This window comes from Sinohyriopsis cumingii, chromosome 6 (genome assembly GCF_028554795.1).
Source record: "Sinohyriopsis cumingii isolate HCF-2022 chromosome 6, ASM2855479v2, whole genome shotgun sequence".
Classification (NCBI taxonomy): domain Eukaryota; kingdom Metazoa; phylum Mollusca; class Bivalvia; order Unionida; family Unionidae; genus Sinohyriopsis; species Sinohyriopsis cumingii.
This window is the reverse complement of record NC_142966.1, coordinates 40,815,842-40,830,474: the sequence shown is the minus strand read 5'-3', so window position 1 is coordinate 40,830,474 and position 14,633 is coordinate 40,815,842. Positions and strand designations below refer to the sequence as shown.

Below are 14,633 nucleotides of genomic sequence, written 5' to 3'. Positions count from 1 at the left end.
TGAATTTGACCTTGGAAGAGAATTTTGCTATCATACATCAATTAACAGCAGTGATGAGTAGATATGACCATTCTCTGTTCAGTAAGGTTAGTGTTATTTGGAGTTCTATGAGAACAGTCGTCCTGTGTGGGCTAAAAGTGAAGAGCAGAAGGTTGCAAAAGTTTCATTGTTGAGAGAGAGGTATCTTTCCAAAAGCAATGCATGTTAATTTTGTTTCACCCACAGAAAAGCCTGCCAGCTGTGACATGTTACAGCTAAGAGAACATAGATATTCAGTTTATTTTTTAATGAGATACACCTGTCATGTATTCATCAATATGGATTAAAGTAAACACTTTCTATGGCCAGGTGGTGCTTATTTACTAATCTTTGAAGAGCACAGTTTAAAAATTGGAAAATGCAATGCTGTGCTAACTTGTTGTGAACATGTGTCCACCATATTGAAAATTATCAAGTGTGGCAGGCTGTTTAGTGGAGCATGTTGGCCTCCTTTGCTAACAATGCCTAATGCCATAATTACCATTGGTCTACCATATTAACATTACCTAATGTCATCATTACTGTTGGCCTCTTGTGCTCCAATGCCTATTTCCATAATTAATGTTTGTCTCCCATCTTAGCAGTGTTTAATGCAATCATTATTGTTGGTCTCCTTTGCTAACAGTGTCTAAAGCCATTACTAATGTTTATCTCCCATCTTAGCAGTGCCCGATGCCATAATTATTGTTAGTCTCCTGTGCTAACAGTGCCTAATGCCATCATTACTATTGATCTCCCATCTTAACAACACCTTAGTTGCCATCATTACTGAACACAGGCTGTTGACACAAATCACGATCTTCCTTCTCTCATTGTTATAAAGTCCATATCAAGTAGTTTGCTGTTTGGCATTTTATACATGCAGTTTGTTACAGTAAAGTTGTAAAATGTATTGTTGCCCTTTGTATGTATTTGTACATTTTCTTGGGTGGTTTGATAATCAGCATTAATTCAAGCACTTGTAATAGAGTTATTATATCAAGGGAGATAATTCAGATCAGTGTACTTTCATGTCAAATTTGTTCTGATTCTGAGCTAAGTTAGCTAAGATTTATACCTGCCTATTAAAACAAGAATAAAATCTTGTTCTTAGCCTTTTGACCATTCACCCACATAGTATTGACATTATAAGGAACTGAATGTGTTTCCCTTGTGCATGTCCAGCATGTCCATTGCTTGACCATCTCTAAACCAGCAGTGTACTTCAAAATAAACTTTTGTTAGTTATGGTGTACATAAACTTTTTATATGAAACATAGTTTTGTCTCTTAATGCATTCCAACAGGTACGTAAGGCCAATTACTTGGTAGCTTGTATGGTTCCCAGTTTGTCATGATCTTTCAGTCGGATGCAATTTGCCCTGACATTGTTGTTAGAGATGATGGGTTGAAATCTTTTTACTTTGACCTTTTGTTAGACTGTCAATGTGTTCTTGTCAGATTTAGTACAGTATAAGAACGACACTCATAATGTTTCACCTTTGAAGACCATAAGAATTTGTCGTGTAAGCATTTGTCGAAAGCTCATAAGAACCTGCCTTGTGATACCATCCTTCTTTTATCTGCATGGTGTCTGCCAAGACAGGTAGTAGAAACAGAGATTGTCTTGTTATATCAAAGAATTAATCCATGCATTAAGAATCTGGTATGAATGACATGTAGTCTCCCACAACAGTGGCTGTTGAGTTTGAGCATAAATGTGTTCTTTCTTAAATAAATATTCATATATAAATTGTCATTTTATGTTAAATCTCCTTCCTGTGCAGATACACCAGAGAAAATAACAGGAGACTGGGAGCTCCAGAGCTGGAGGGAAGAAATGACCAAGCCACGGGAGCAGGGAGGATGTGGTCTGGAGGTAAATTAGTACTGTGCTTCTTAATATTAGCTGCTTACATTTGCAATAAACTGAAACCCCATTGTATGGTAACTTAATGTTGTTAACAGACACTATAACCTGTAAGTGAACGTATAATGCATGTAATGGGCACTTTTAGCTGTAACCACATTGTTATCTCTACTAAACTTAAACCAACAAGGCTATCTTGAAAATCATGTTATTTGTTACATTGTCTGAGTAGAAAATTGGTATTTGCATGAGAATTTCATTTTGTGACATTTTATGATGACAGGCTGACTTCTGTGCATGAATTCTATCCTTTGCTCTTGTGATACATTTTTTAAGTTTTACTTTCATTTATATTGTACATCACTTGTACTGCAAGAAAGGAAGATAATTAATAATAATATCAGCCATTAGAATGGGAATGATCATAGGAATGGAAACACTAATTATAATATTAAACAAATCATTCACAAATTAAGAAAAGCTTGTATGTTAAAATCAGAACACTAAATTATATAAATAAAGCTGTAATCCGATGCTCATAATGTCATTCATCTATGCAGAATTGTGCAGTTTATATCATGCTTTATGCAGTAAATTTATTTTATTTGAAGTTTAGATGATATCCCAAGGAAATGGAGAAAATATTAAAACCTTGATTATTGTGTAAATTTGTAATAATTGAGAGTAAAGAATTTTACAGTCACAAATTGGTAAAGGGTTAGCACATTATTACAATTTATTCTGCCAGGTTTGTGCCATTGACTTGTTTATAATATGAAATGCCTTACAATTTATTATTACACAGTGATGCATGCACTGTTTGCCCTCCGTTTCCATGCCTCCATAGAGGCAGAAGGATTTCTCATGTCCAGTAGCCGTTTCACCCATCAAAAAATCTTTAGACTGCAACTAGTTCAGTTCACTTTGGATTTTGCCATGAAACATTGTAAATCAACCATTCTCTGTAATTTTTATTAGACTTAATTGACCTTTTTGTGTCTTACAGCTGAATGCAGTTTATGACAGAATATTACAAATGCAAAGAGTCTAAATTTTTCATGGATCACTGTGAGAGTTTAATAAATTTTTGGTCGTAATCTCAAGATCAGAATTTAGACGTTATTCACTGTTATTTTGGTATTTTTTATTTAAGTGCCACGTTCTTGCTTGGAACTGGATCTTTATAGAGCAGAATATTTTGCATGCAACTAGTTACAGTTTTCAATGCATCTTGAACAATTTAAAATTTTTATGGCCATCATCTAAAGATGTTGCATATTGATGAATCAACATCTTCCTACATATGCTGTTAGAGTTAATGCCCTTTTGTTTGACAAAATCTTGTGAAGATGTGAAGTCTCCTAGTTTTAGATGGATAGCTATGAAAATTGATGTATAATGTGATCATTATTTAAAGATGTTCATAATGGCACATCACTGTACATCTTTGATTTTTTGGAAGAAATTTTGCCACTTTTGCCTGTACATAAACTGAATGATGTGAATGCAAACTACACATTGTGTTGTAGTTTTCAATGGATTGCTACCAAACTTGATACATATTATGGGTATCATCAACAATTTGAATGTTGACCAATTATTGTAATTGAACAATTTCTGGAATAGTTACTGGACTTTGTCGATTTAAGTTACTGATGGATTCAGTATATGACAGAAATTCATGAACTCATCTAATCATGAAAGTTTTGATTTGGATTTCTGCTTACTTGGTATCATCATCATCATCATCATCATCATCATCATTGGCGACTCGGTCTCGAAAGACCATGCGAATAGTGCCCTTGGGGTGTTGCCTGTCTCTGTTGGCAACGTCTGCTGTGGCTGTGCAGGCCTATACGTGAGTGACAGTCCCTACTGCAGTTGGTGCAGACATACTGGGAAGTCTGCATTACTGTGGTTGCTGTTGCGTTCTTCTTTCTCTTACGTTTCTCTGCCACCAACTGGCCTCTCCTCGCATCAGCGACTGATATGCCTTTGTTTACCATCAGTCTCCAGGTGCCTCGGTCCTCAGCCAGCTCTTCCCAGCCATCGGGTGAAATGTTGCATGCCTTCATGTCCCTCTTGCACACATCTTTGAAATGGAGTGAGGGGCGTCCGACTCTTCTCATGCCAGTGGCCAGCTGTCCATATAAGATGTCCTTTGGCAGCCTTCCATCCTCCATGCGTCGGACGTGACCCAGCCATTGAAGGCGGCGTTTAATTAGCAGGGAGTACATGCTGGGGGTACTTGCACGCTGCAGGATCTCGCTGTGTGGAACACGGTCTTGCCAGCTGATTTTCAGGATGCATTTTAGGCACCGTATATGGAAGGAGTTGAGCCAGCGTTCTTGCCTCATGTAGGTACTCCGCGTCTCACTTCCATATAGAAGGGTGCTGAGAACGCAGGCCTGGTAGACTCGGACCTTGGTGTGCTCTGTCAGCGCGTTGTTTTCCCAAACCCTCTTTGTTAATCGAGCCATGATGGTGTTTGCCTTTCCAAGCCTTCTGTCCAGCTCCATATCAATCGAGAGAGTGTTGCTGATGGTTGACCCTAGGTAGGTAAAGTTGTTGACTGCTTCCAGGGTGACACCGTTGATTTTGATTGAAGGGGCAATGGTGGTATCTTGCACGCTGACATTTGTTTTTTCCAGCTGATTGTGAGACCAAAGTGCGTGCAGGCAACAGCAAAACGGTCTCCTAGTCTCTGGAGGGCTTCCTCGGTGTGGGCCACAAGAGCTGCGTCATCTGCAAAAAGCATCTCCCTGATGAGCACAGCTCTCACTTTGGTCTTTGAGCGCAGTTGTGCCAGGTTGAACAGGCTCCCATCAGACCTGGTGTGTAGATATATGCCATCCGTGGACGTGTCGAAGGCATAGGACAGGAGCAGGGAGAAGAAGATCCCAAAAAGTGTTGGTTCCAGCACGCAGCCCTGCTTCACACCACTGTTAATTGGGAAGGAAGTTGAGGATGATCCATCATACAGGACTGTTCCCTTCATATCTGCATGGAAAGAGATTATCAAGCTGAGGAGTTTTGGGGGGCAACCGATCTTACTCAGAAGTTCAAAAAGGCCCTTCCTGCTGACCAAGTCAAAGGCCTTGGTGAGGTCGATGAACATCATGTAGAGTGGTTGACCTTGCTCTCTGCTCTTCTCTTGGAGTTGTCGTAGGGAGAAGATCATGTCTGTCGTCGACCTGCCTGCTCTGAAGCCGCACTGTGATTCCGGGTACACACAGTCTGCCAGCAACTGCAGCCTGTTGAGTATGATGCGGGCGTACACTTTACCAACAATACTCAAGAGCGAGATCCCTCTGTAATTATTACAGTCACTGCGGTCGCCCTTGTTTTTGTAAAGGGTCACAATTGTGGCATCACGCATGTCTTGGGGGACTACTCCTTCCTCCCAGCAGCGGCAAAGTAGCTCGTGCAGTGGTTTAATGAATGCTGGTTTTCCACGTTTGATAGCTTCGGGCGGGATGCTGTCACTACCTGGTGTTTTATCGTTTGGAAGGCAGTCGATTGCTTTGCTGAGCTCCTCTAAGGTTGGCACTTTGTCGAGCTCTTCCATGGTGGGCAGATTCTTTATGCTGCTGAGGGCTGCATCAGTGACTGACGTTTCTCTGGAGTATAGTTCTGAGTAGTGCTCCACCCATCTGGCCATCTGTTGCCCACGGTCTGTGATCTTCTCTCCCATCAGGGATTTCAGGGGAGCGACCCCTTTCACTGTAGGGCCTAGAGCCTTCTTGATGCCACTGTACATGCCTTGGATGTGTCCGGACTTGGCACTGCGCTGGATCCCTTCACACAGTTGTTGCCAGTACTTGTTCGCACACTGTCTAGCAATGCGTTGGGTGTTACTTCGGGCACTTCTGAGAGCAGCAAGCGTCTGTTCATTAGGGCATTTTTTGTAAGCTATGAAGGCTTTTCGTTTCTCCTCGATTTGTGGTTCCATCCTTGATAGGTGTGCATTGAACCAGTCCTGGCTGGGTCGTTCCTTCTTGCCAAACGTTGACATAGCTGTACTGTAGATGGCACCCTTCATGGCGTTCCACTTGGCTGTAGCGTCATACTCAGGCAGGTCCTGGAGAGCCTTGTTCAGGGCAGACACATACTCCTCCACCTTGGCAGGGACTGACATCTGTGCAGTGTTTATGCGAGGACATCCTTTTGGTTTTGTGCGGTGTAGCACGTGTGGCTGTAGTCGCACTCTGCTGCTCACAAGGGCATGGTCGGAGTCACAGTCTGCACTGTGGTAGGTTCTGGTGGAGAGGACGCTGTTAAGGGCAGAGCGCCTGGTGATGACCAAGTCGAGTTGGTGCCAGTGATGAGATCTGGGGTGTTTCCATGACATTTTGTGTTGTGGCTTACACTTGAAGAAGGTGTTTGTGATGCACAGGCCATGGTAGGTGCATAGCTCCAGCAGTCTCTGGCCGTTTTCATTGGTCTTTCCAGTGCCATGATATCCGAGGCAGGTAGGCCAGGACTCGTGGTCCGCACCTACTCTGGCATTAAAGTCGCCGAGGAGGAATAGTGGTTCATTTTTGGGGCATCCTTTAATCTGTTCGTCCAGCTGCCCATAGAACTGATCCTTCACGTCTTCTGATGACGTGAGGGTTGGGGCATAGACACTGATGATGTTGACAGGACCTGAAGTAGTGGTGAGGCGGATGGACAAGAGACGCTCAGTGCCCCCTGTTGGAGGTTCAACCGAGGCCAGGAGATTGTTTTTGATGGCAAAGCCCACTCTGTGCTGACGGGGCTCTTCAGGTTCTCGACCCTTCCAGAAGAAGGTGTAGTTTTCCTCTCTGAGGGAGCCACTAGAGGCGAGCCTGGTTTCCTGGAGGGCAGCTATGCTGATATTTAGTCTGGTGAGTTCTCTATCGATGATGGCCGTCTTTCTGGTGTCGTCCACTTCTATGAGGTCGTCGGAGATGCCTGTACACATGGTACGCACATTCCAGCTTGCAAATCGAAGAGCTGGAGTCTTCTTTATTGGTTTCTTGTTTCTTTTGTCTGGTGTGGAATTACCGTCTGCTTGTCATGCTGAACAACACACTGAGCTCCAGACACCCACTGGAGCAGGCAGACGATGGCGGGTCAACACCTTATTGACCGGGGGCTGCCCGGCTTGAGGCGGGCGATAGTTGGCCAGTGGGACACGATGATCCCTCCCACCGTCAAAGCTGACCCGTGGCGCCCCTTCCCTACGTCAATCGGGTGGGACTTATAACCCGTAAACTGTCAGCTTCCATGTTGTTTCCTCACTCAGTAGCGAGACTGGAGTGTCCTCTCCAGGGCGCAAGCCTGGGCGTGGAATATGGAGATCCTGGGCTGCCCAGACGTCAGGATCCCCCTCTCGTCCTTGCTGGTGGGGTCCAAAGGAATGCTGAGCATGACATTTGGCACCAGTTTGGATGCAGGAGCTGCCGGAAGGAGGTCGTAGTCGACCCCCAGCCACCTTAGGGGCTCCACTCCTGATTTTCTGTCTGGGTTTACTCCCGTAGCCTTTCCTTCTCCCGAACATATCCACAAGGCAGTGGAGCCATAATCCAATGGATGGGACTTGGTTGGTTTTGAATCAAGGTTTCCTTCTCCTAGATGAACTGCCTGACAAGGCTAACGAGCTTCATCTGCCCGGGTTTGGGGTCAGAGTTTCCCTTCTCTTAGACTGGTTGCCTGCCAAGGCTAATGAGCCCAGTCTGCCCACCCAGTTATACCGCCGGGTACTCGGTCGCGCCACACAGCAGGCTCTGTTAAAACGGGGCACCGCGTGAAGGTGCTGCTGTAGACACAATAGTGTAGGAGAGGCCATATGCAAGTAACCTCCTGCCCCGCAGAGCGAGACAGTGGTCCTGCGGCGATCACTACACCTGGGAAGGAGAGGCTATGAGAGACGCTTCACTTTCCTTTGGCAAGCGGGACGTCAGGCCCAGACCACGCACCCCCTTGGTATATATTATAATTATCATGATATGTATGTATAGACAAACCATTATATTCCTATAATTTTGTTATAATTATTGCCCTTTATTGATTTGCGGCAAGGCCATTTTGAGTTATAGATTAGTTCTATTTATGACATAATCTTGTGACATCAATTAGTCTTAAAGATGGATTTCAGTTATATTTGTTCTTTAGATACAAATATTTACCAGTCATTTTGTTAGAGTTATTGCCCTTGATTGAATTGCAGATAGTGGAATGTATGACAATAGTTTTGCTGTAATTGCAGTAGCTGAAGAGGGTTTATTACATTGTTTCTGTACATCTGTATGTCTGTTCCAAATCAATTTTAACATTACAACACCCAGATTATTGGACTTGGAGTTATGAAACGTACATTATCATGGTAACAGGTGGATGCCATAATTTGATTTCAGGCCATTACAGCACTGTTTCATCTTTTTACATATTTTTCATTGTTGATGTTTAGACTTAAACATTGTGAACATTTGAAGTGGGCAAAACAAAATTCAGTTTATTTGTATTCATTTGTAGATGATCTAATTAGAAATTTCAGACTATTGCTGCAATTTTCTTTTGTTATAACTATTTTAAAATGTTTGGGACATTATTATTTACAATTTTGAAAAAAATATCATGATAGTTCAAACAATCAGTTTTGTAACAGATGACCAGATTGGCTTTTCATGCCATTATAGCTGTGTTTTTGCTTTAAATTGTTCTACAGTTTGGAATATTTGGGATTTGGTTTTGCTTTGGTCTGCCGTTTCAGCTATGGGGCATATGTGTTTTACAAATGCAAATACAGTTTGTTCATAATGACCATTCTCCTTTTTAGGGTGTTCCTGAAGAGAATGGCAAGTTTACAACAGTTGAACAACTTATCTTGACCTTGACCTCTATCATATATACATGCAGTGTTGCTCATGCCTCCACCAACTTTCCCCAGTACGATGAGTATGCCTACCCACCAAATTATCCGGCCCTGATGAGAGGAAAACCTCCATCTTCTAAGGTATGTATCCTTAATTATTGAATAAGCATCAGAATGGAGAATTTCTTTTAGCATAGAAAAGGAAGTTGTGAAATGCTTGGGGCAGTATTTTGCATACATAATCATAAACTTGTAAGAAAAAGTACTGTTGGCTTGGAACTACCTGCTGAACTCCATTGCAACATCCATACATTTACTACATTTATCCTGATTAGAACATCAGTCTTGGAGGTTGAGTGTTTAAACCCCAGCTGACTTGTAAAGAAATGGCCCTCAGGTTAGTGTTAGGACTGGTCGGCCTGGTGTCAGGATAATGTGACTGGGTGGGACATGATGCAACATGTCTGCGGCATGATGCCCGAGTGCTAGACATCACTATAAACTGCCACACTGTCGACATCGTAGCGATAAGACTGGAAAATTGTTAAAGCTACATTAAAAATCCAAATCTCTCACACACACACACATGCATACTTGGTAGCTGAGATTTATGTACTTGAAGTGAGACTGACTTTAAGATCATACTAAAATTTAAATTTGGATACAACTTAAATGCATTCCATAACCATTATTAAATGCATTCCATAACTATTATTAAATGCATTCCATAACTATTATTAAATGCATTCCATAACCATTATTAAATGCATTCCATAACCATTATTAAATGCATTCTATGACCATTATTAAATGCATTCCATAATCATTATTAGATGCATTCCATAACCATTATTAAATGCATTCCATAACCATTATTAAATGCATTCCATAACCATTATTAAATGCATTCCATAACCATTACTAAATGCATTCCATAATCATTATTAAATGCATTCCATAACCATTATTAAATGCATTCCATAACCATTATTAAATGCATTCCATAACCATTATTAAATGCATTCCATAATCATTATTAAATGCATTCCATAACCATTATTAATTGCATTCCATAACTATTATTAAATGCATTCCATAACCATTATTAAATGCATTCCATAACCATTATTAAATGCATTCCATAATCATTATTAAATGCATTCCATAATCATTATTAAATGCATTCCATAACCGTTATTAAATGCATTCCATGACCATTATTAAATGCATTCCATAATCATTATTAGATGCATTCCATAACCATTATTAAATGCATTCCATAACCATTATTAAATGCATTCCATAACTATTATTAAATGCATTCCATGACCATTATTAAATGCATTCCATAATCATTATTAGATGCATTCCATAACCATTATTAAATGCATTCCATGACCATTATTAAATGCATTCCATAATCATTATTAGATGCATTCCATAATCATTATTAGATGCATTCCATAACCATTATTAAATGCATTCCATAACCATTATTAAATGCATTCCATAACTATTATTAAATGCATTCCATAATCATTATTAAATGCATTCCATAATCATTATTAAATGCATTCCATAACCATTATTAAATGCATTCCATGACCATTATTAAATGCATTCCATAATCATTATTAGATGCATTCCATAACCATTATTAAATGCATTCCATAACTATTATTAAATGCATTCCATAACCATTATTAAATGCATTCCATAACCATTATTAAATGCATTCCATAACCATTATTAAATGCATTCCATAATCATTATTAAATGCATTCCATAACCATTATTAAATGCATTCCATAACCATTATTAAATGCATTCCATAACCATTATTAAATGCATTCCATAATCATTATTAAATGCATTCCATAACCATTATTAAATGCATTCCATAACTATTATTAAATGCATTCCATAACCATTATTAAATGCATTCCATAACCATTATTAAATGCATTCCATAATCATTATTAAATGCATTCCATAACCGTTATTAAGTGCATTCCATAACCATTATTAAATGCATTCAATCATTATTAAATGCATTCCATAACCATTATTAAATGCATTCCATAACTATTATTAAATGCATTCCATAACCATTATTAAATGCATTCCATAACCATTATTAAATGCATTCCATAACCATTATTAAATGCATTCCATAATCATTATTAAATGCATTCCATAACCGTTATTAAATGCATTCCATAGCCATTATTAAATGCATTCCATAATCATTATTAAATGCATTCCATAACCATTATTATTTTAGCTTTTGCAAATGAGTGTGACATACAAATGACTTATGGCTGAAATCAGTTTATACATGTATGTAGTCATATATATGTTGTTTGCAGTTGATTCTGACTACTCTGTAACTAAGCTTCATATCAACAGTGCCAATTTTTTTTTTTACATGAAACATATTGGTTGGAAATTATTTAGATGCTGCCCTGTGAAACACTTGAGACATTTTATAGACGTTTGTGCATAAGTATACAGTTGGATTAATTTAAATTCCATGAATTACATTGTTGACCATATGAATCAAATTAAACCTTTACTGAATGTAAGTGGTGTACTGTAGTAATAAGATCAGATGTTATATAACCTAAATTTCTTACCCCTGTAGGAGCCTCTGGCAAACCAAATGTTATTTAACCTACATTTTTGCTACTGTAGGAGACTGTGATTGAACAGAAACCTACATTACTTACTCCTGTGGGAACCCCATGGCAGCAGGATGTTATATAATGTATGTTTCTTACTCCTGTAGGATGCACTGACAGAGCAGGATGTAATCAACAATCTGCCAGATAAACCCACCACATTGGACATGATGGTTGTCACCAAGATCCTCAGCAGTCGTGGAACCAAAAGTCTTGGAGACTTTGAAGTCCAGTACATATTTGAACCCCAGGCGAAGAAAGTTGTTGAAGAGTAAGAATTGAGGAATATTTAGAATTGACAAATTTCATAGTGACAATTTTGTATTTTTTCTGTTTTTCACTTCCTCCATAGAATTATTAAAAAGAACAATTAATGGGGTTTGAATGTTGCAAAAATATGTAAAAGAGAAAAATTAGACCCTTAAAGTGTCACGAAAGATTAATTGTTGTTGTTGTTATGGGGTTTAAAGCCATTTTTCAGCTCAAGATAGGCTATACATTGCAGTCAGTATTAATGGTGGAGAAAAAACCTGGGAAAACCGCAGAAAGAACCACTGACCCATGAGAAGCTACAAGCAAGCTTTCTCACATATCCACATTGGCCGAACCCGGGACTCTAACCCACACAGACATAGGTGAGATGGCAGTGATCCAAGATTGAGAGCACTTTAGACCACTCGGTCACTTTGGGCCCCCACTAAAGATAAGAGAATAAAAATAATCCAAGAACAGTTGGATAAAAAATGTATAGTTGGATAAAAAATGTATGGCCTATTTCCTATGCTGCTCATTTGTTTGTAAAAGTTGTAGTTGCTGTAACTGTTAACCACATAATCAGATCTCCAAATTATGACTGTAAATGGCCACCCAGATGACAAACATATCAGCATTTAATCATTTTTGTTAGGCTATTGGTTGATGCTAAAAGGAACAAATCAAGTTAACTGTCATAAAATGTCTGACAAAATTGTCGACTGTGTATTTGAGATTTTACAAACGTGAATAGTTAATAGTTACATTTATATCACCTCAGTGAAGCACATTATATCGTGACATTTTCGATTTATGGGAAACATTCTGTGGGTAATCCTTGTGATTTAATTTTTGAATGATATTTTCAGGTTATATTCAGCTATGCATAATGTTTGCCTGCTACAAGAACATCCCATACATATGAAACCTGTATATGGCTTATATGTCACATATATTAATTACGTTTAAAGGGCTTATTAGCGGTTATAAGTGATTATAAGTAATTATTTACTTTACTTATAGTAACTTATAAGTAGCTTATAAGTGAAGGATTATGATTATATATATGTGTAGGCCTTTCATATGCAAATTAGGCATTTTGTTTATTAATCAAGTATAATATACTTAAAACGTGAGACTTAACTTACTATACTTATAGGTAACTTATAAGTAACATGTAGGTGAAATAGACATTTTACTTACTAATGAAGTATACTTCACTTGTAAGTAAGATGCAAGTCATTCACATACTATACATGTACTTGAGGTACATGTGAATTCCAGCAATAAATTTGTTTTTTTTTTTTGAACCCATGACCCCACCCCAAGAGGAAGTCACTTCCTAATATAAATATGAGTCATCAATTTGATAGAATGCCTAAATGTTTTGACCATTTACAAATCTCATTCATTTCCATTTAAATGACTGAATTTATTGAATGATTGCTGTTGCATTGAATCATCACATTTCAAGCAGCTTTCTCATTTATTGAAAGTTTAGCTGAAATAAAAAAAGTGATAACTGTAAATTTAATTTATTCTGCAAATAAAAAATAATATATTTCATTCAAACATACATTTTGGTCAAAATACATCATCATCAAGTAGGCATTTACAACCAAGTTGAAAAGCAGGTTTCCACTCCCTGGTAGCAGTGTAGTGTTATTTTGCAGTCCATTGACCACTTTGCGTAGGCTGATAAATGAATACTGTCTCAAATTCAGTTGTCAGCATGTGAACCCAAGGATATCTGTGTATACTGCATTATGCTTGAAAGCACAAAGAGTGCATAACTTTTTTTATTTTTATGTCATTAGAATGAACACAGTTAAATGTTTTGGTGCCATATAATATTGTTTTAAATAAATTTTTGGATGTAAAAAAATTCCTTGTTTACAAGGTGTGTCTGCAATGTGATTATGTACCCCATTATGCAGTTTAAACACAGACACATATGTACACACATGTACACACATGTATACACACATATATGTACAGACATGTGCACACACATATGTACACATGTACACACACATATGTGCACATGTACACACACACATATGTACATACATGTACACATGTTACTTTATTCTACATAAGATCCATCAAAGTTAAAGTTTTATTTTAATGTTTTACTTTGAAAATATATTTTAAGATACAAATTATGAAATTCTTCTTTTTGTTTTTGCTGACACGCCTCATTAAAAATGTTAAATCTGGTAGAAAGCTTAAGAAAAAAAATAAGAGCACCTTTGTTCAGAATGGGTTGCATATTGCTGTGAAACTTGGACTGGAGACTGATTTGGGGTAAACTGTTAATTAGAAAATGATCATCTGATTAGGGCTTATACCATCCATAGATGACTTGTATGTGTAATGTTGGTGTAGCATGTGTTAATGATGTTTTCACTTGCAGTACTGTACATGTAATTGTAATGACTAATATTTTGTTGACTTCATTGCATATGCAAAATATAAGTAACTTGTAAGTGATCTGTAAGTCAAGCAGATGTCGTATGTAAGTCAGACTTAGATTATACCTGGAAGGGCACATTATACAGTAGACTTGTTTTCACTTACACTATAGTTACATAGACTAATGGGGGCTTTCGAGTGGCTGACTGGTCTAAAGCACTCTCCGTTACGGATCACTGCCATCTCACCTCTGTCTACTTGGGTTTGAGTCTAGGATTCAGCTAATGTAGGTATGTGAGAAAGCTTGCGAGTAGCTTCATGTGGGTCAGTGTTTTTTCCTGGGGTTTTTCTGGGTTCTTCTTCCACCATTAACACTGGCTGCCATGCATAGCCTATCATGTGCTGAAAAATGGTGTTAAACCCCACAACAACAACAACAACATAGACCAAGAATTTCACTTCATGACTTAAGCAGAATATAAGTAAGTTATAAATGACCTATAAGTCTGATGTAAGTCATTTATATATATATATATATATATATATATATATATATATAT

At 38.4% G+C, this 14,633-nt stretch overlaps 1 protein-coding gene across 3 annotated transcripts in view; it reads left to right on the top strand.

Moving 5' to 3' along the window:
• Nucleotides 1-14,633, top strand: part of LOC149796766 (allene oxide synthase-lipoxygenase protein-like) — a 175,918-nt gene that overhangs the window by 153,355 nt on the left and 7,930 nt on the right. For all 3 annotated transcript variants that reach the window (XM_089961422.1, XM_089961424.1, XM_089961423.1), the window contains exons 12-14: nt 1,805-1,896; nt 8,690-8,866; nt 11,514-11,677. In XM_089961422.1, the coding sequence (XP_089817548.1) occupies nt 1,805-1,896; nt 8,690-8,866; nt 11,514-11,677 (433 nt within the window). The remainder of the gene's footprint in view (nt 1-1,804; nt 1,897-8,689; nt 8,867-11,513; nt 11,678-14,633) is intronic.